Source organism: Halichoerus grypus, chromosome 6 (assembly GCF_964656455.1).
Source record: "Halichoerus grypus chromosome 6, mHalGry1.hap1.1, whole genome shotgun sequence".
Taxonomy (NCBI): Eukaryota; Metazoa; Chordata; class Mammalia; order Carnivora; family Phocidae; genus Halichoerus; species Halichoerus grypus.
In genome coordinates, this window is record NC_135717.1 from 148,315,429 (window position 1) to 148,336,700 (window position 21,272).

A 21,272-nucleotide genomic window follows, 5' to 3' on the forward strand; every position below is an offset into this window, starting at 1 on the left:
ATCTTTGAAAAAAAACAAAAACTTTTCTTACCTCATCCTTAATACCTAGATGGGCACATAGCAGGCAAATGCTACATTGCTTTGATCACCAGCCCCTCAAATAAAACGTGTTGATATATCTTCAGCTACTGCATCAGAGAATAATTTTTAAACCTGGACCCTGTAGACATCCTTCTAAGGAATCCACATAAACTGTGTGTGTGTGTGTGTGTATGTTACTAACTGCATTGAGGCTAAGCCAGAAAGACTCTGACCATAGAATTAAACTTCTGTTTTGAAATTTGGCTATAAACCCCAAATAAAACATAAACCAGGAAATATATATCAAGAGTAGGGAAAACAAGTATCTCAACAAATATAATTTTCTTTCTTTTCTCCATTTCATGACCCTTATTTCTTCCCTATGCTCGTATCATCTGTTCTCTAGACAATTTTCAAATAACAGAATGCCACGTGGCAATTTTGAACCAGGCACTTACAAAAAATGCTTCTCAAAGTTTGCTCATCCTGAAGTCACACATTGTAGCTCAAATGGGCATGTAAAATCTCCCCTAGATCAGGAGAGCTGGGTAGAATGCATTCCAGATGCTCTATTATCTCTCTCTCCTTGGTATGCATTTTAAGAGAATCATGGCATGAAGCTAGCCATGACCAAGGGGCACTGGTGTAAAATGGCTTTTGCTGAGGGATGAGTTCCAATGTGACAAATGTGGGAGATGAGTCTGTTCAACATTTGGGTAACGAATCACTTCTCCAGCTATGTTCCCAGAGGGAGCACATACCCACCCACATGTGACGGGGTCTTCATGCTGTTGGAAACGGGAGAATGGCTATCTCAGGTTTTTTTTGTTAGGCTTGTTAGAGAAGAGAAGGAAGGCATGGAGGGGACAAAAGACACACTGAGGAACCCACTACAGAGATAATGGGGAACAAGTTAGTGCTACCACATCAGCACACAGAGAACTCTCCAGTGTCCTTCGCTGCCTGTGACTGAGACAAAAAAAATGAGCAAAGAAACAAAGTCACTGCAGCGATATTACCAATTTTACCAACAGATTCTCCTTCATCGTAATATCTCCCTACTTGCTCTCTATACACCCTTTAGAATAACTCATTGATTTCTTCCTTTGTCTTGGAAAAATACTAACTTGGGACAAGAAAAAAATGAAATCTTTTCAAAAAAACACAAGGAAAAAAAACCCCACAGCTATTGAAAGCATTCCTTACTTACCAATTTTGTAACGTCTTTCACATCATCAGTTACACGGTTCCTGCAGATCCCTTTAGTTTTGACCAGAGGATTAAATAGGAGTAGTTGAAGATAAATGCAAGTGATAATCCAAGTCTAAATGAAAACAGAAAAATTGCTGGTGATGACCAGTTAACATCTGCAATCAAGCAAGCTCTTACATCTTATATCATAATGTGGAAAAGACAATCTACATTTAAAAAAAAAAAATGCTACTGGCTTAAATACAATTCAGTGTTGAGTAATTGAAGTATGCTCACCAAATTTTTAAAAAATTGTCCTTAAAATGTGGTTTGGGTTTTTCATTTCTATGACATTACTGTTAACTTTTGTCCAAGCATTCTAGAGCCAATTTCTTAATGGGAATTAGGAATGAACGTGCAGCAACACATAAAGGATCTACCACTTGAGGTGATTTTCTAAAAATTAGGAATGCATAAAATTCATACCTCAAGGCACCAAAAGAAACTTTCTCTACTTTAAGTGTAGACTGTTTGGCAAGTAGCAGCAAACCTGAGCAGTGCTTTAAATCTAATAGTGTAGGACAGTACACCAAAGTGAGGGAGAGACATGTATTTTTATTTTTTATTTTTTTTATTTATTTTTTTTAAAGATTTTATTCATTTATTTATTTGAGAGAGAGAATGAGAGAGAGAGAGAGAGAGCACATGAGAGGGGGGAGGGTCAGAGGGAGAAGCAGACTCCCTGCCAAGCAGGGAGCCCGATGTGGGACTCAATCCTGGGACTCCAGGATCATGACCTGAGCCGAAGGCAGTCACTTAACCAACTGAGCCACCCAGGCGCCCGAGACATGTATTTTTAGATCTAGCAGAGAATTTAACCTTTTATGAGACATCAAATGAATCAGTTTTTAATCACAGCTTTTTAACCATTTGCTATGGAAGAACATTTCCTTAGTGAATAGGAAGAAATTCTTGAACCCTAGCGTGACGTAATCACCTACACACGTGCGCTTACACATACCTCTCCTTGAAAATAACACAACCATGTTTTATAGTTACTTTTATGCAGGACTTGTTTTTTCTTATTATATTATATTTGAGGTTTTTAAGAAATCGGGCATCCAATTCTCTTTTTTTAGTAACTTGAGAGCCCATAACACAGCACCTTGCATATTAAAAGTTCTTAATAAATATTCGCTGGATGAATCAGTGACGAAGGTAAAAATGGTCTAATGCTTCAAATTCAAATCCATTTTATTGAGCAGATATTATGAGATAGGGACTGTGACAGTCACTAGAGAAACAAAGGTGATGAAGGTGCCCTTGCAACTCAGAGGCAGGTACATAAATAAAATGCACACTCTGCGATAAATGCTTTGGGAACACAAAGGAGGAAGCAATTAATCAATTAACCTTAGGGAGGAGAACCCTTGGCAGGAAGACCATGCCAAGAAAAGCCAGAGAGAAAATGTGACTCTGGCTGGCTTTTGGAGGATAAGGAGGAGTTTGTAAGAGTTGACAAGGAAGGGATGAAAATTCCAGGAAAGACAAACAGCATGAGCAGAGGCATGGAGATGTGAAGATATTTTAAAATGTCAGAGTTCTTTTATGAGTTAACATTCATTTATGGCATCTTAAAATTACACAAAGTCCATCTGCGCATGGCTAGAAATCTTCCCTATTTATGTAGCTGCCATGTATTTAAAAAAAAAAAAACCGGGGCGCCTGGGTGGCTCAGTCGTTGAGTGTCTGCCTTCAGCTCAGGTCATGATCCCAGGGTCCTGGGATCGAGCCCGGCATCGGGCTCCCTGCTCGGCGGGAGGCCTGCTTCTCCCTCTCCCACTCCCTCCCCTTGGGTTCCCTCTCTCGCTGTGTCTCCCTCTGTCAAACAAATAAAATCTTTAAAAAAACAAAACAACAACAGCAAAAAAAAAAACGGATTATTTTCCACTAATACCTGCATGCTAACTAGATATTATACTGGACCAAATGATGATTATCATTTACTGAAATTTCTGAGACTACAATGTTACCTACATAGATAATAGTGGCTTGTAAACAAAATTCAAACTTTTTTATTGTTTTACCAATGTGATCTTCTATTTTAGCAGTAATCCCGGTTTAAGTTTTGTTAAAGCTCCTTTCAGCACTGTGGGGTCACACTCTTCATAGCACTGTCTCCCTTGGACTTAAATGAAGACTAAATTGTGCAAATGATTTCTTGGAAGCAACCAGGATGTTCTTTGGTAGGTGGTAAATAAACTGTGGTATATTGGACAATGGAATATTATTCAGTAGTAAAAAGAAACCATCTATCAAGCCATGAAAAGACAGGGAGGAAACTTCAATGTATATTATTAAATGAAAGAAGCCAATCCAAAAAGGCTACATACTCTACGATTCAACTATTACGACATACTGGAAAAGGTAGCAAAAAGATTAGTGGTTGCCAGAGGTTGTAGGGGGAGGAATGAAAAGGTGGAATACAGGATTTTTAGGGCACTGAAAATACTCTGTATAATGGTAGGTATGTCATTGTACATTTGTCCAAACTCATAGAAGGTACAACACCAAGAGTAAACCCAGTGTAAACTATGGACTTTGGATGATTAAGATGTATCTGTGTAGATTTATCAATTGTAACAAATATACCATTCTGTACACGTGTAGGGTCAGGAAGCATAGGGGAAATCTCTGTACTTTCCTCTCAATTTTGCTGTGAACCTAAAACTGTTTAAAAAAAAAAAAGGCTTTAAAAAAAAGTCACGTTGGGGGCACCTGGGTGGCTCAGTCCATTAAGCATCTGCCTTCGGCTCAGGTCATGATCCTGGGGTCTTAGAATCGAGCCCCACGTTGGGCTCCCTGATCAGCAGGAGCCTGCTCCTCCCTCTCCTCCCACTCGTGCTCTCTGTCGCTATCTCGGTCTCTTTCTTTCTCTCAAATAAATAAATATTTTTTTAAAAAATCACTTTGATTGCTGTGGTGAGAACCAACTTTAGGGCAGCAATAGGTAGAAACAGACCAGTTAGGGGCTCTTGTTACAACCCAAGCAAGAAAGGGTTGTAGCAATGCACTGACCAGAAGTGGTTAGATTCCATGTCCCCTGTAGGCTCAGCCAATAAGATTTCCTGATAGTTGGAATGTGATTTGAAAGAGTCAGAGAGGACTCCAAGGATTTTGGCTTGAGCAAATGGAAGGATGGTGTTGCCATCAACTGATATAGGGAAGGCTCAGGGTAGAGAAGGCCTGGAGGGGAGATCAGGAGCTGAATTTTGAGTGTGCTAAATTTGAAATGTCTTTGAGATACCTTAGGGAGGATATTAGAGGTCATGATATTTGAATCTGGATTTAGAAGGGAAGTTTGGGCTAGATATATAAATGATAGCCTTTGATGTATAAATGGAATTTATTCATCATTCAAAAGAGTGGATGAACCCATCCAGGGAGTGAGGACAGACAGAAACAAGAACAAAGAATTGAGTCCTATGGTGCTCTAACTAGAAGAGGTCTGAGAGAAGATTTAGAACTCACAAAAGAGCTGGGGAGCTTGAGAGAGAAGCCAAAGGAGTAGGAGGAAGCCAAGTTTAAAAAAAGAAAAATTACCTGGAGGAGGAGGTCAAACTATGTCAAATACTCGTAATAGGTCAAGTAAGAGGAGAACCGAGAACTGACCCCTGGACTTGGCAGGATACAGCTCACTGGTGACATTAATAAGAACATTTTTACTGAGGCAGTTATGGAAAAGCCAGTCTGGAATGAGTTTAAGAGAACATAAGAGAGTAATTAGAAACCATGAATGTAGACAGCTCTTTTAAAGAGTTGTCCTTCAAAGGAGAGCAAACAGACAAACGAATAAATAAATAAAAACAAAGTGGGGTAGCAATTGGCAAGGACTTGGGGCGAGGGGCGAGTTCTCTCTGTAAGCCGGTAGAAACATCAGGTTGTCCATATGCCTGTGTGGATGACGCAGCAGGTGGGTGTAACTGGCAACGTGGATTAGAAGAGAGGCAACTTCTTGAGCAACGTTCTTGAAAAGGCAAGAAGGGGTAAGATCTAGCTGTCAATCACAGGGCCTGGCTTTAAATAAGAGCATGGACAGTTCATCAGTGCTATCAGACAGGATGTTGAAAAATGTGAGTGCAGATGCTGGTGTTGTTTCAACAATACAGTGAATAATGGCTACCATTTACTGAACATTTATTATGTACCAAACATTTTGTATATCTTATCACAAACTTTAAGTTTCATATATCCTAATTTTATTTTTTTATTTTAAATTTTTTTTTAAGATTTTATTTATTTATTTGAGAGAGTGAGAGAGAGACAGAGATCATGAGCAGGTGGAAGGGTAGAGGGAGAAGCAGACTCCCCTCTGAGCAGGGAGCCCAATGTGGGGCTCGATCCCAGGACCCCAGGATCATGACCTGGGCTGAAGGCAGACGCTTAACCCACTGAGCCACCTAGGTGCCCTTTTCTAAAAAAAAAAAAATTTTTAAAGATTTTATTCAAATATTGTCACTTTAAAGATGAAGAAATTGAGCTACAGAGAGATTTGGACTTCTAAGTGATAAAAAACAGATCTGTCCAATTCTAAATCCTGTCCTCCATCCCATACTGTCACAGCATTCCCACAAAGAAGTCAGATCACTGGTCAGGGCTCCAAATAGCACAGCTCCAAAACTTCAGTGATTTTTCAGATATCAAGCATATAGAGACAAGTATGTTCCATAATCCATGCCACAGCAGAATAGTCTGCATTTTTCAGGATACCACAATTTTTAATATATGTTCTATCACAGTTTTAACAAATATTCTAATACAGACATCTATAATAATTGCAAAATAATCTCACCAGGGTAGCCTCCATATCCTTTTTTTGCATCAGTTATATACAAACACCTGTAAAGATAGGATTTTGCTCATTTTATAGGAATCTATTTGGCTAGGGCTAAAATTAAATCTGTTAATACAGTCACACATCTCTGACAAACTATTTCTTGAAGCACTTCATTTAAAGCTGTTACATAAACTTGTAATTTATTTTTGTATATACTTAGCTAGTAGTATGGGATATTCGCCTTTTGTAACAACAATTCACTCTGGCATAACTAAACATTAGAACAGAGGAGGAGTCATGGGAGTAATGTCCCTCATCAGTATTCACGTGAGAGGAGAGGGCTGAAATGCAGAGCTTACTTCTTTATATAGAAAAGTAATTTTTCAGTATTAGTCTATATAGATTATAGACATTTTTCTAATATATAGTACACACATTTCCTTTATTTCTTAAACAGTGGGTAGAAGTATTAAACCTTACTTTTTTTGATGATTCAGGTTCATGAAATAAAAGACTACGTGAAATAAGCCAGACATAGACAGATATTGTATGATCTCACTTACATGTAGAATCTAAAAAAAAAAAAAAGAAAAAAAGAAAGGGAAAGGAAAAAGAAAAGAAAATTAAAGAAGAGAAGAGAAAAGAAAAGAAAAAGTCAAATTCATGGTAACAGGGTAGAATAGAGTGGGGGTTACGAGAGGCTGGGGAAGACCTAGATCAAAGGGTACAAACTTTCAGTTATAAGATGAATAAGTTCTGTGGACTTAATGTACAACACAGGGACTATAGTTAATAAGACTATATTATATACTTGAAGTTTGCTGAGAGTAGATCTCAAGTGTTCTCACCACACACAGAAGAAAAGGGTAACTATGAGGTGATAGTTGGATTGTAGTCAGTTTGTGATGTATACTTATATCAAACATCACACTGTATACCTTGAATATATACGATTTTTGTCAGTCATACCTCAATAAAGGTGGGTAGGGGGAGAAAGCATTTCAAGTATGTAGTTGTGACCGCCTTTCTCTAAGTAGCTCCAAAGTACAGTATTTGTTTGAAAGACTGTTTTTCAGATTTTATTTTTTGTTGGTTTCTCACTTTACCTGTTTCTCCCAGGCTGTCAGGTCAATATCTGCAACATATTTTACTGCTAGTATGCCTATTTCTAGCCTCCTGTAGTCTCAATAGCAACACACAACACATGTGTTGTGGATTTGATGGGGGTGGATTTGATAGGCAGAGTAATGGCATAAAGATGGCCAGGCCCTAATTCTTGGAACTTGTGAATTTTTTCCTTGTATGGCAGAATGGACTCTACAGATGTGATTTAGCTCAGGACCTTGAGGTAGAGAGACTACTCTGGATTCCCTGGGTTCAAAAGAATCCTATGGCTCCTTACAAATAGAACCTTTTCTAGCTCTGGCTAGAGAAATGCAATAAGGGAAGAAGGGGTAAGATGTGACATGATAAGGACTTTACTTGCCATTGCTGGGAAGGGGCCAGGAGTCCAGGAATGCCAGTGGCTTCCAGAAGCTGAAAAAGTCAAGGACCAAAGTCTACCTTAGAGCCTTCAGGAAGGAACATAGTCCCACGGACACCTTGATTTTAGCTCAGTAAGCCCACCAACTTTGGATTTCTGAATCCCCAAAACTGTAACCTAATAAATTTCTATTGTTTCATAAGTCACTAAGTTTGTGGTAATTTGTTACAGCAGCAATAGAAAACTAAGAGCTCAAGAAATTTTGAATGAATTAATGGATGAATGGCATAGTATTGTGATGTCCAAGCTTTCCTGGTAAGGAAAATAAACTGCCCCTGTCAGTATTCTGGGCCCCCAACCCCTGCTTTAAGCAAAGCAGCTTGGTTTTTTTCTGTTTTATTTGTTCATGCTTCTGGGTAAGATTTTATTTGAACAAAGGTTTCCATGGGCAAGAAAGAAAAAAGAAAACACATGCTTTTGAAAACCGGTGGTAGCAGAGAGCAGAACGTGGATCCCGGAAACCTCTTGAGCCCTTTACCGTGTGACCTCAAAGAAGCCAATTAGTCTTTCGAAGCATCTGTTTATCAGTGTAGAAGATGAGAATAAGAATAATTTTTGCCTTACCTACTTCATGGAGCAATGGTGAGGATCAAATGAAAACTTTTCAAACTGCAGGTGCTGTGCAATTATTTGTTGTGTGGTTTATGGGTTTTGGATTGTCAAGGAAACCAGGGAAACAAGGACTTTTCAAACTGAATAGGGAAGAGGACTTTATAGAGTCAATCTTCCATGAACAAAGAGTATGACCTTTAGTATACAGATATTTTGACACTGATTTTGGATTCAGAAGCTTTTTTCAATTTATTTCTCTGTTCTCAACTGTGTTTAGAGTAGTGTCAGTTAACAAATGACTTCCAGTTAAGTGAGGTATTTCTGTGTAGCACCAAAATACTTATCTTTGTTTACAGGTGCCTAAATGTGGGGGGGTGTGCTCGTGCACACACCCTATCGGAGATAGAATGCTGAAGCAAAATGTCCCTGTGTTTGTGACTTCTGCTCTAAAATGTATCTTTTCAGTTTGGGCAATCATCTCACTGTTTTTTTTTTTTTTTCCTCTAACATTCTCTGCTTCTGCCTATGACATTTTTCTTTGGCTACTTTGTTTTAGCATCGTACAACTTTTCTCTCTAGGTCACACTCATTGTGTGATAACCTCTCATTTCATGATAACCTTTCATTGCACAGACACACTGAACTAATCTTATTGTCGGCAGTTCTAGATGTTTTTATTTAGAGGCATGCGTCAAAAGTGTCCCCCACATACTCCCCACATCACACACAATTCCAATAACCCTTTCACTGCTAAAAATTGCCTTTACATTATTTACATGATGAAAAAAAAAAAGACTAAGAAATGTGGTTGTGTTGTTAGAACTAAGCCACATGAAAGAAACAGTTTTGGTAGAGGGAAGAAAAGTGACAAACATTCATACTCCATTATGAATGACAGATACAGCAGATCTTTTTCTGGGAGGTTTTAACAGTGGCAGATAGTACTGAAAAGATACTTTGAAGAAGATGGGGGAAAGCTACAGGAAGATGAGGCTGGAGACCCTGAAAGGCAAAGGTCTTACCGATGGCTCATGTTTGTTGAGAACCAGTCTCGGCAGACCCCGGTGCGAAATTCACCCAATCATCAATTCTTTCTGAACCTAAGAACCTTCCTTACAATAAAAAGCCACATGCCAGGAAAAGGAGCTTCAAAGTCCCTCTAAAGCAAACTATTTACTTGATCTGAACATGTGTGTGTTATCACAGAAGTTGCTTTGCACACTTCTTTCCTTTAGTACAAACGGACATGCAGGTAGCCCAAGTACATCAGGGTAACAAATGCTGTTTGAGAAATCAGAAAATTCCAAGCTTCTAAACTTGGAGGAAAACAACAACAATGACAAAAACCAAACTTTTCTCTCTGTGAACTTGAGAAGCGATTTTAAAAATATGCGTTGCCAGGGCCCACATTACACACTTCCCAAAGTTGGAGAGGTAGTGGAGTGTCTGTGTAGCTTGTTTTCTTTATGCACAGACCTACAGAGTGGTATTAGGTCTGCCCCGAACAAAACAGCAGCTGCTGCCAAAAACAACATTCATCTTCGCTTTAATCTTGAATGCCAGCTAGCAAAGCAAGCAGTTAGTTCCCTTGTAGCCCAAATGTGCTCTGGAAGCGGGCCAACTGGCTTCGCTACCCAGAACCAGGAAAGCAAGTTACCAAGATACAGGTATAGTAATTAGTCTTGAGTTCAGGTCTTTTGAGGTCATATGAACAACATCCTTCAAAAATAACCTTAATGTAAACCAACAACAGATTCTGGTTCAGGGAAGAACCATTTAATTCTACGTGACTTCTTCCTTCAGATGTTTAATTTTTAAAAAATATACCGTTACACATTATAGAGAAAATACCTAATCATCCCTACACAGGCTCAAATTCTTCTCTAGTGGTTGTCCAATAAGCTCAAAGGGGCAAAGGAAACATGTAATAGTAAAGTTGAGAAAAAATAAATCTGCTACCAGGAGATTGTTAACAGGATAGCTAAGTGAAACTCAAACCAGCTTCTTCGAGTCCAAACTGGTGCACTAAAATCTTGTGAAGATACACGTCCGCATCTCTCCATGTAGATCCTTTTGTGAGGTGAAATGAAAATATCCTAAAATATGGATGATCACTAAAATCTGTGGTGAATATGCTCTACTAACGAAAACTGAACAACCTAGAAATAAATTGTTTAATATAAAAAGATAGGCAACAGCTTTAATGTAAACAGTAAATTCAAGAATTTCAATGGGAAAAAAATGAGAAAAATTACCCTTGATGGTCAGTCCTTACTCTAAATGTAAACGCTATTTAAAGGGAAAATGACTCACATACACTGACGTCTAACTAAGGGCCACACATAGGAGGAGCAGTTTGCAGATATTATTACATGTAACCTTCCCACCAACCAGAGTTTGCAGGTGAGTAAGACATGCTTCAGTGGGTTTAAACCAAGACCTATACTATATATTAGGAAGAAAAATACCAGGCCAGTCAGATAATAAAACTGACTTTATTTATATTTAATGAACTATTCAATTTTATTTAAAATACCTATGCAGTGGATGGCATATAGGTCCATTTGGCTGAATCAGTTTTTGATTGAAGTCACAGTGTCAAATTATTACTAGGCTGGGTAAACAAGTAGTACAGGTAAATCAAGCTATACTTCACTATAGCTTTTTAAAAATTTTCATAGCTAGAGGGAGAGGAAAAACAAGAAACAAATGTGTAAGTTGTTCCTTCTGGTAAAAACAAAATTGAGTACTTTTCAGACTTCTAAGAAGAGCTACCTATACATTTAACAAACATTTATGGAACACCTGATAAGTATATAAGTGTATAAGATAAAGACAGAAGATATTGATTTTGGCCTCTGGAAGCTCAAACTACTAGGGAACACAGCAGGGAGACAGGCAGAGAGGGGAGGGTCCCAGGAGGGACAGCTAAACCTGACTTTGGGAAAGGGGAACTGAAGGAGGGGCTCAGAGAGAGCTCCTGGGAGAGGACCTATTCTTCAAAGGTGAAGTTAACCCAATCAAAGAGAGCAGGGGTGAAGACCCCTGACAGAGGAAAGAGCAGGTGCCCACAGAAGTGAGAAAACAAGGCATTTTCATAGAACTTCACATTGATGATATGACCGGAAAATGAGTTTCAAGGAATAAACAATAAAATAGACATAGCTAGAGAGATAGGCAGAGGTCCTCCCAATTCTGATAATTGATTTGGATTTTATCTTAGAGACATGGGGCGCTCTGGAAGGACTTTAAGCAGAGGAGTATCAAGATCAGATTTATTTTTGAAAGGCTTATCAAGCATCAGCCTGAAGGATAGACTGGGGGGCATGGAGGTCACTGAAGTCATCAACTGGGGCAGAGGCAGTGGGAGTGGAGGGAAATGGATAAGTTCAAGAGGATATGGAAGTAGACTGGGACATGGGTGACTGACAAAGTGTGTGGGGTAAAAAGGGGAGGAGTCACAAATGACCTCAAGTTCCAGTTTAGGTGACTGGGTAAGAAGTAGTGCTTTTCACTGAGCCAGGATATGTAAGAGAAGTGGCAGCTGGAGATTGGAAGTTATCACCCAAAACCCTGCAGGACAGATACCACATCTAAGGAGGAAGAAGAACTATCTGCATAGATGCGACAATGAGAAGCCAAGCACAGGAGAGGCAAATCAGTTGACTGTGGGATCTGCAGCCACTGTAAAAAGAAAGCACAAAAGGGCAAGTATGAGCAACAAAACAAGCACTAAAAGATGTCAGCCTTGGGGTGCCTGGGGGCTCAGTTGGTTAAGCGTCTGCCTTCAGCTCAGTTCATGATCCCAGGGTCCTGGGATCAAGTCCCACATTGGGCTCCTTGCTCAGTGGGGAGCCTGCTTTCTACCCGCGCCTCCCCCTCCCCACCGCCTGCCGCTCCCCCTGCACTCCCCCTGCTTGTGCTCTCTCTCTGACAAATAAATAAATAAAATCTTAAAAAAAATAAAAATAAAGATGTCAACCTGACGGTTGCCGAAAAACACCTCATGGAGTTGACACTGACAAGGATCATTTCTGTAGGACTGATAGAATTGGAATCCATCCACCGTGGGTTCACAGGGATAAATGAGTGTGGGGAATCTCAAGGATATACCAGGAAAGCTTGAAAAGGAAGGAGAGCAGGTAATTCGGAAAGGCTAGAGTATTAACTTTGGTCTTAGTAGAAAAGAAGGCAGCTCAAGAACAGTGGAGCTATCGTGATAAGCTCAGCCTTCCTCTTTCTTAAATGGTCTGTGCCTGGGAACAACTCACCTGTGGCTACTGAAAGCCAGGTGAGCTCAGAGGCTTCACCACTGTGTGAAAACCCATGCAACGAACTACCTCAGGCTAGAATCTAGGGCCTAGGTGTTCAAGTTTTGTTATTCCTATTTTGTAAGACACTTACATGACAGAAGAAGTATTTATGCCAGCAGCAGACCTTATTTCATTAGAAACAAGGGTAATACAGGTCATTAGCTCTTCAAAAATATAGCAGTTCTATAAAAACACAAGGAGAGACTTCCCCTGAACAGTATAATCCACTGTATTCTAGGGAGATACTGATGACTAATTCTAATCAATTTTATGAGGAGGATATGTAACAAACCAAACTACTCTGGAAAATTGGTGGGTGCTAGTTTAATGTTGAACCTAGATTTACATATTTGTTGCCAATTCTCTTTGCGAGTAAATATATTTTCAAGGAAATAGGAGATAGGCCCCCCAAATTGGCCAAAGTATAGAAACATAGCAAAAAAAAAAAAAAAAAAAAAATCATGACAGTTCTGAAATGCACCTCCAGTACTCCACCGGCCCTTGTTCTTTTTGGACGGCGTTGTTCACTATTATGTCAGTTAGTTGCTCTTAAAATTAAACCACAATATGTACTCTTGAGCGTTGTAGCTTTCCAAAAAAAAAAAAAAGGGTATAAAAACAAATTCTAATTTATACTCTTTCAACTACATGACTCACTTCTGAAAGTGTAATCTCAGGTAAATCAAAAAGCTCTGCAATTTTTCAAAATCTGCAATATCTTGTGCATTCTGAACAACTGAGAGATGGAAAAATGAATGTAGGTTCCAGTTGCTATCTGATCCCATGTACTGAATCTGGACTGAAGGACTGAAGTTCCTAGAACTTCTTGTGTTTTTTGTTCTCCTATGGTTGCAATTAAATGTACTCAGATGTCTTGTCAGATCAGCTACCAGGAGTCTGACAAGTTTGGTTTCTCAGGGCCTTTTAAGTTTTAAGAAAACTTAATCTGAGGAAGCAAGCTCAGGAAATCGCCAAAGTTTTTTTCCCCACCTAGGCTTTTTTTTACTACATTAAAATAAACGAAATCTTCGTACTCCGCTTCCAAACAGCATCAGAACCAGTGGGGATTAAAGGCATGAGCTAAAGCACACTCACAATCTTGATCATTTTCTACATCACATCAGATGGCAAGCCTGATTTGCAAAGGTCATGGCCTAAGCATTCCTGATTGCTCAGTGTGTGCTGGACACACCAACTGCCTTTGGTTAAGTTGAATAAACTGTTGAAATGTCCCCCCCACTTTCACTCAAAATGCTCTAACTGAAACAGGGAGTCAGCTGTCTTTCCTTTAGATGAAAGTGTGTAATCATCTGGAGGTGTTTACTGAGATTGTAGATTCCTGAGCATCATACAGAATCTAAATTTCTGTACATCTCAGGAATGTACACTTTTAACAAGCCCTCCATGTGATTTTTAGGTATCCTCTAAAGTCTGAAACAGGCTATTTTAGGCTGTCCTAGCTCAGGGGTACTGTATCATTAGGGAAAACAGAAAGGTCTAAAAAGGTATACAAAGTTGCATTTGGTTCAAGGGCTACATATTAGAAGCTCCTGATTTAGATCAACTTGAAAGAAGAAAAGTGAAATGTAATGAACAGTATAGGAGTAGTGAGTGTAGAGGATACTGTGGATTGGCTCTTTCAAATTCCACTCCAACCCTCTCCTAGCATATTCTCCACTTCTGCTCCTTTGCAATTAGCTACAGTTGCAGAGGTGACTCGGCCAATCAGGTACAACCCTGCAAGACTGATATGGGAAGGATATTTTTGAGAAAAGAGCTGGATGCTGGGCATGCATTTTGCTCACTCGGATGGTAGTGGGAGCAAAGAGTCCCTTCAGTCAGGAGCAGTAACAGCTTCCTGCACTAGCTGTAACAGTTTTAAAGGAAGCAGTGGACTTAACTGGGTTCTAGGTGACCAAAGGATTCTGGAAGCTCAGCCTCCTCTTCTGGCCCCTCCAGTGGTTTTATAAGCCATCAAATACCTTTCATTATATCTCCCCTTCTGTTTAGCTAGAATGGATTATACCACATGTACCTAAACCCTAAGTAATACTAGGAGAAAAGAACCCAAGTTATTAAGCAATTATTTCTCATAAAGCTTAGTCTAAACTTTCCTTAGGAATTTTGCAGTAGTGTTCCAAAATTCAAATTGTAAGATAAGCATCATTTTAAACTTTAAAAAAAAAAAAAGCAATTTTTTGATTGGCAATCCATGAGAATGTTAATGTAATTCTGCTACCTAAAGCACAACAAAGCATTTATCCTTGACATGCCCAGGACATGTTCCTTTGGTAACAAGACAATTCCAACTGAAAGTTCATTGTTGATGGAGCTGATGTTTAGAGCAGAAGAACATCAGCAAAGACATGGATTCTAATCCTAATTCCATCACTGACATGCTGTAAGCTCTGTGAGCCTCAGTCTTCTCTTAGGGATAGCATTTCTTTGGGTTTTTGAAACGATTAAATAAGACAGTGTTATGTAAAGCACCCACAAGATGCCTGGTACTGACAGATCATGACATGACTGCCATAGTTATTTAATCATTACTACTAATCCTTTAGATGTTGAAGTCAAAACTAAAAGTTGTATTAATAGTGAAGGTCACATTCCATGTATGTTCTGCTCCCTGTAGATTAAAGATCAGCACAGGAAGAGGATAAAGAGGTTGTGAAATTCCCCCAGGGCTTGGATTTGGATCAGCTCTCCCAAAGCACGCAGGCCCATCTTGACCCGGTATAAAAGTGAGGCTGAACTGTTTGGGTAATGGGTGAATGTTAACCTAAACAGCAGAGTTTCAAAAGTCAACTAGAGCTTCAGTAATAAATTCAAGACAGTTTTAGAAAACATTCGTGTTTACTCATGCACAGAGAAGCCCAACTTTGAATCTCTACTCTGCTGCTGACCAGCCTTGTGGCCTCTGAAAAGTCACTTCATCTTTCTCTGCTTTGGTTTCCTCACCGGCAAGATGGGCCTAATCGTAGAACCTACTTCCCAGGCTTGTTGAGGGCAAAAAGGAGTTCTAGTTGGAAAGCACTTGGTATAGTACCAGACAAATCGCACACCCCTATCCATTCTTCCATGGTTATTATTGTTGCAATCTTTCCAACCACACTTAGCACAAGCATCCCCAAACTCGAAGCACGAAGCACGGTGGTTCAAGCCAAAACCCTGGGCCCCATCCTTGATTCTTCCTGTTCCCCTATTTCCACAGCCAGGCTGTTACATCCTAGTTCTACCAGCAAAATAAATCTTGCAACATTCACCTTTCTCCATCTCCTCCTGTACTGCTAGAGTACGAGCTCCACTCCTGCCCAGGAGGCTTTCAAAGGCTGCTAAATTAGCCTCCTTTGCTTGCATGCTTGCTACTTAACAATAGCGTGGTTCTCTGGCAATATAAAACAGCACTTGCTGCCTGCTTAAAATCTCGGAATACCCTTCTATTCCATTTACAGCAACATGCAAGCTGCTGATCAAGGCCTATCAGGCCCTATTTAACGTAAACTTGCCTACCTCCGTGCTCATATCTTAGCACACAACCCTTTCTCTCCCCACCAGACCCAACAGCCACACCGGCCTCCTTTCTGTCCCTGAAACACCTGAAATATATTCCTGCCATAGGCCCTTTGCACTTGCTGCTGTGAGCTTTCTCCTCTTGGGCTCTGCAAAGGCAAGTCCTTCTCATCATTCAGGATTCAGTGTGAACACCACCTGCTCAGAGAAACCTTCCCAGGTGACCTATCTTAAGTAGCCCCAAACGTTCTCATATCACAGTTTTATTTCCACTGAAGCACTTTTCATCGGACATTATCTTCATTATCCAATTAGTGGACTTTTTGATCACCTGTCCCTACTGAAAAGAATGTCAATGGTGTGAGGATGAGAATTGTATTATTCTTGTTCTTCACTTTTATCTCCAGTACCTTGAGCTGCCCCTCACTCATAGTGCATGCTCCTTCACATTTGTGGATTGCATGCAGTGCAAATTGCCACTGAAGTACCCACAAAGTTCAAATCCTCTCTTCTATAGAACAGGCCATGATGGTTACAGTACAAGCTTGGGTTTAGGAACTGGGGCACAGATGAGGTCTGGATAATGTAGGATTCAATTCTCAGCAGATGGTGTCCACATTCACACAACAGAATTGCAACATCACCCACCAGTTTTGCTTATAATTTGTCTCCTGCACTTGAGTTGGAGCACGATAAGGCCAGTACTTTTCAGTGCCTCACTGTTTTGTCCAGAGTGGGTAGAGCAGGGCTGAGTACAGAGAAGACTCTCATAAATATTTTTTAGTTGAATGAGTACAGGATAAACAGAAGAGTTTTACTCATCAGCTGGCCATAAACCACTGCTGCACTTCTCCCTCTAGGGTCCAATAACTGCTAAATCATAACGACAAGTTTGAGTAATGTTGTGACATTGTCTTAATTATTCAAAATGGGACATCAGCTAAAGGCTTTTTGGTTTGAACTTCAAGTCATTTTCTCTGTGCCTTTAAATACTTCTCTAGCTCCAAAAAAATATTCTTTAAACCCTCAAGTTCTTACTCTAAAATGGTAAATTAGGATATAAAACCAAAGGTAGACTGTAAGCTCCATGAAGCACAGCAACAAGATAATTTTTGCTATTATATTTCTAGCCTCTAGCACAGTGTCTTGCAGTAAAAATACTAAATAAATCTTTAAAAAAAATTGAGAGAGAGAGAGAGAGAGCTCACACACAAAGCGGGAGAGGGGCAGAGGGAGTGAATCTCCAGCAGACTCCCTGCTGAGCATAGAGCCCAATGTGGGCTAAATAAACAATTTTTAATGAACAACTAGTAGAAAAATGCCTTTCCCAGCAGATGTGGCCAAAGTAGGATAATAGACCAAAGTGCTGACCTTCCTGTAAAGTCCCCAGAATCCCCCCTCTAAAGGAACTAGGTAAGTTCAATTTTGGAGTTACTTTCCCTTATTGACCCAACAGGTATTAAAACAAAACCACAACAAAAAACTCCCCACAGATCTGGAATGTAGGTACTTTGCTGTAGTAAGTTCAATGGAAGTCTCTGAGAATTCTACAACTCTGTACTTCAGTTAGAATTCAGAATATGGTAACTATAAATTTCTCCCTGTCTCCCCAATGAGTTGCAATGGATCAAAATTTCTAAAGCAGCCAATAAAAAAAATATATATATATATTCATGGGGATTCTGCACTGGGAACACATGCGGAGAAAAGGACTTCACTTGGGAGAAGACATGTTCAGAAGTGATGACATTAGGTTCAGCTTTTAAATGCTAATCTTATGGCTTCCCAAAGCAATGGTTGACTTATACCTACTAAAGCAGGCCAAAAAAACTTCATAGAACTGAATGTGGTTTTTTTTGTCATCCAGATCCATTCCTAGTTTGACTTAAGAGTAAAAATGGTACCTTTCTTCAGAGTAACTGAGGCATACTATTACTGCTCCTCTCTCACATGACCTGGATGTAAGAAACAGAAAGTTGCATGCCAGAGGACTCATCAGCTGACTCAAATGACACTCTCTGCCCCCCCCCAAACAGGCTTTAGGTGTACCTATTAGTGTGAAAATGCAATAATAAGTGGCAGGCTCTTTTATTGTGATTTTTCACCATGATGTTCATGAAATTATACTTAGCATTTTCCATAATACCACTATGTAGAAGGAGACTCCAAATCCAGTAGAGAAAGGAAGATGTACAACAGAAATTAAAAAGAAGATCTTTTCCAATGTAACAGGATGTAAGTATTGGCATCATAGATTTTTAAAATTTTTAAAAGGATTCTGAGTTCATCTTCAAAAGAAATGTAAACTGTAAACTATTTTGTGTTCTAAAATTCTCCCTCAAGTTGGATTTGGAAGCTTACTTGATAATATTCCCTAGTTAAAAAAAAAAAAAAGAATATGAAAAAATATTCTTTAAACCCTCAAGTTCTTACTCTAAATAATGCCGGGAGAAAAAAAAAAAGGAACTTTTTCTTGGGTCAGGAAAGAGGGTGAGTGGGTAGCCAATTGCAAGATAATCCTTTGGGCTTCTTTTCAAAGCAGCTGCTTTGCTGGGGAATCAAAGGAGGATGGGGGAATAAATGTAAACAGGGGGACTGCTTGGGTAGCACAGAGACTCTCTCACCATAGGGGGGAAAATGGGGATCTACTTCCTCAGGAAGTGAAGAGAGGCCTGTGTGAGCAGTGCATCCAGCTAAGTGAAATTTAAAAGATATGCTTCAGCTGCTGTAGGATTTAAGTGCCAAATCTGCACAAATAATTTTGCACATCTACTTCATTGTTTAATTTTTGTGTGTTAGCTCTCATTTAGGGTACTTTTTGGAGCTTTCACTTGCAAATTAGGGCAGGAGGTAGACTTTGCTCTTTGTGATATAGTAATTACTTAAAATCTGAGAAGTTTTATAGGGTCCAGAACTGTTAACTTTTTCGTTCTATGCCCCAAACTGAGCTAACCTGATTAAAAAAAAAAAAAAAGAAAAAGAAATAGACCACGCTACAAGTTTACCCACCTTTCAAACTTCAGAACTTGGAAAACTTGGCATCAAAAGAGTTTTAGGAAGTTTTTAAAGTACACTACATGTTGCTACTCCAGCGCTGTACGGCAGTTATATTACCTCTCTGGGTCACTAACATGGTGGATTCTCGTCACAGAAGAAACGTGAAAACATCACTTTTTATTACTCCTTCTCCGACCTTCCTCCACACGTAAATAGATCTTTGATCTTAAGTACTGAAACATCATTTTTTGCTAAATTCCTTAACCACCCCATCTTAAATTCTTAACTACTCAAATTGAACCATCTAAAGCTTCTATTGTCATATTTGTCTTCCCTCACTTTCCTAGATAGAGATTATACACATCAGTGTCTGAATCTATAGGACACCCTGTCCTTGTCTACTGCACTGACTATTAACTAGCACAGACTATGAAAAGAAAATCTAAAAGGAAGCATCTTGAATGCGGGTAAGCTGTGGAAGAAGAATCTGTTTACTCTATTTACAACAGTCTTACTATTATTATATATCAAGAAAAACACCCTATCTAGGCAATACAAGATGACAAAGACCAGTATGAAGCAAAGGCTTAGGAGCGAACACACCAGGTCTGAAGACTGACGAGATGTTAAGATGTGGAGTAAGTTGCCCAATCTCCCCAAGCTCATATTCTTCTTCTGCAAAGAGGAATATCCACACTACCACTCTCATAGATGGCGAGAATTGGGGGAAGATAAAGTGTGTATTTTCTTTATCAGCAACAGCATTACGTCTAACATCTTTTCTGGCTCTTAAACCTTCTATACATCTTGAATTAGCAGACACTCACTGGCACTTGCCATTCAACCTATTGTATTATTTCCTTAAAGATGGCCAGCAACTTGCCCACCCTCCTTTTTTTTTTTTTTTTTTTTAAATCCATGGTCTCCATGCTCTTCTAACAAACCTAAGTGGCCCATTTCTCTCTCCAAACAGAATTAGGTTTGAACAATGTATGTTTGTGTGGGCCAGTGCTGAGGGTACGTTATATGTATTTCTTATTGACATCAATGCATAATAGTAATGTTCTAAAGTTCTTCCTACCTTCCAAATCACTCTCCTTATATCAACTGAGGTCAGACATCAACTGAGGTCAGCAGGCATAAAGATGATAAATACCCAGATCCACTCTTAGAATACTGATAGGTGTTCGGAATGCTACATCTAATCACACTTTGGTTCAGAAAATCTTTACCAAGATTTTGGTGCTGAGCCACTAACTGGAGATACCAATTATGAGGCAATTTAGCCAGGTAGACAGGTAAGTAAGAAGATAATTTCAGTACAGTGTTTTCACACTATATGATTTTATTTATTTTTTTAAAGATTTTTTATTTATTTATTTGAGACAGAGAGAGAGAGAAAGAAAGTACAAGTGGGGGTGGGCAGAGGGAGAAACAGACTCCTCACCAAGCAGGGAGCCCAATGTGGGGCTTAATCCAGGACCCTGAGATCATGACCTGAGCCAAAGGCAGACACTTAACTGACTGAGCCACCCAGGTGTCCAGTATGATTTTTTTAGAAGATTTATTTATTTTAGAGAGAGAGAGAGTGCGCAAGCATGTGAGTTGGGGGGAGGGGCAAAGGGAGAGGGAGAGAAAGAATTTCAAGCAGACTCCCTGCTTCACATAGAGCAGGATGCGGGGTTTGATCTCATGACCCTGAGATCACAACCTGAGCTGAAACCAAGAGTCAGATGCTTAACCAACTGAGCCACATAGGCGCCCCCATTTTTTTTTTTTTTAATGCTATGGAAGTACAGGGTAAGATCACTAAACACAAGGGAAGTGGGAGTGAAGAATAAGGGCAAACAAACATCACAGAGGGCTTCTGAGAAGAGAGACTGTCTCAGCTAGACAAACGGCAGATGGATGAGGAAGGGCCCACAGCACCTTCAAGACCAAGTGCAGTGTGGTAGGTACATCACCGTACCACTGTACGTTATTAGATGACACTGTAATAAAATGCACCACTCAGAGCGGTGGAAATAAGCAACAACCAAATCAGAGAACTCTGTGTAGTGCATTGAGGGTTTGGACTTTATCCTGCTCATAATGAAAAGTCAGGGGAGGATTTTAACCAGAGTAGTTACATAGTGAGACTTCCTCTAATCACTCTAGATTGTGTGCATTAGAACTTTTGAAATGACAGAAATCACCATTTGTTTTGTTAGATAATGAAATGGACACCCTTGGAGGGACTAAAACACCAATGCCACATAGTTAAAACCAAGACATGATCTTCAGTGTTAGCAAATTCTTGTTCTGA

At 39.6% G+C, this 21,272-nt stretch overlaps 1 protein-coding gene across 4 annotated transcripts in view; it reads right to left on the reverse strand.

Annotated features, from left to right (window-relative positions):
• KITLG (KIT ligand) overlaps positions 1-21,272 on the reverse strand; it is an 86,413-nt gene that overhangs the window by 51,528 nt on the left and 13,613 nt on the right. For 3 of the 4 annotated variants that reach the window (XM_078076396.1, XM_078076398.1, XM_078076397.1), the window contains one exon: positions 1,232-1,345. In XM_078076396.1, coding sequence (XP_077932522.1) covers positions 1,232-1,345 — 114 coding nt within the window. Of the gene's footprint in view, positions 1-1,231; positions 1,346-6,064; positions 6,112-21,272 lie in introns of all 4 variants that reach the window. The other variant, XM_078076395.1, reaches the window with a different exon arrangement.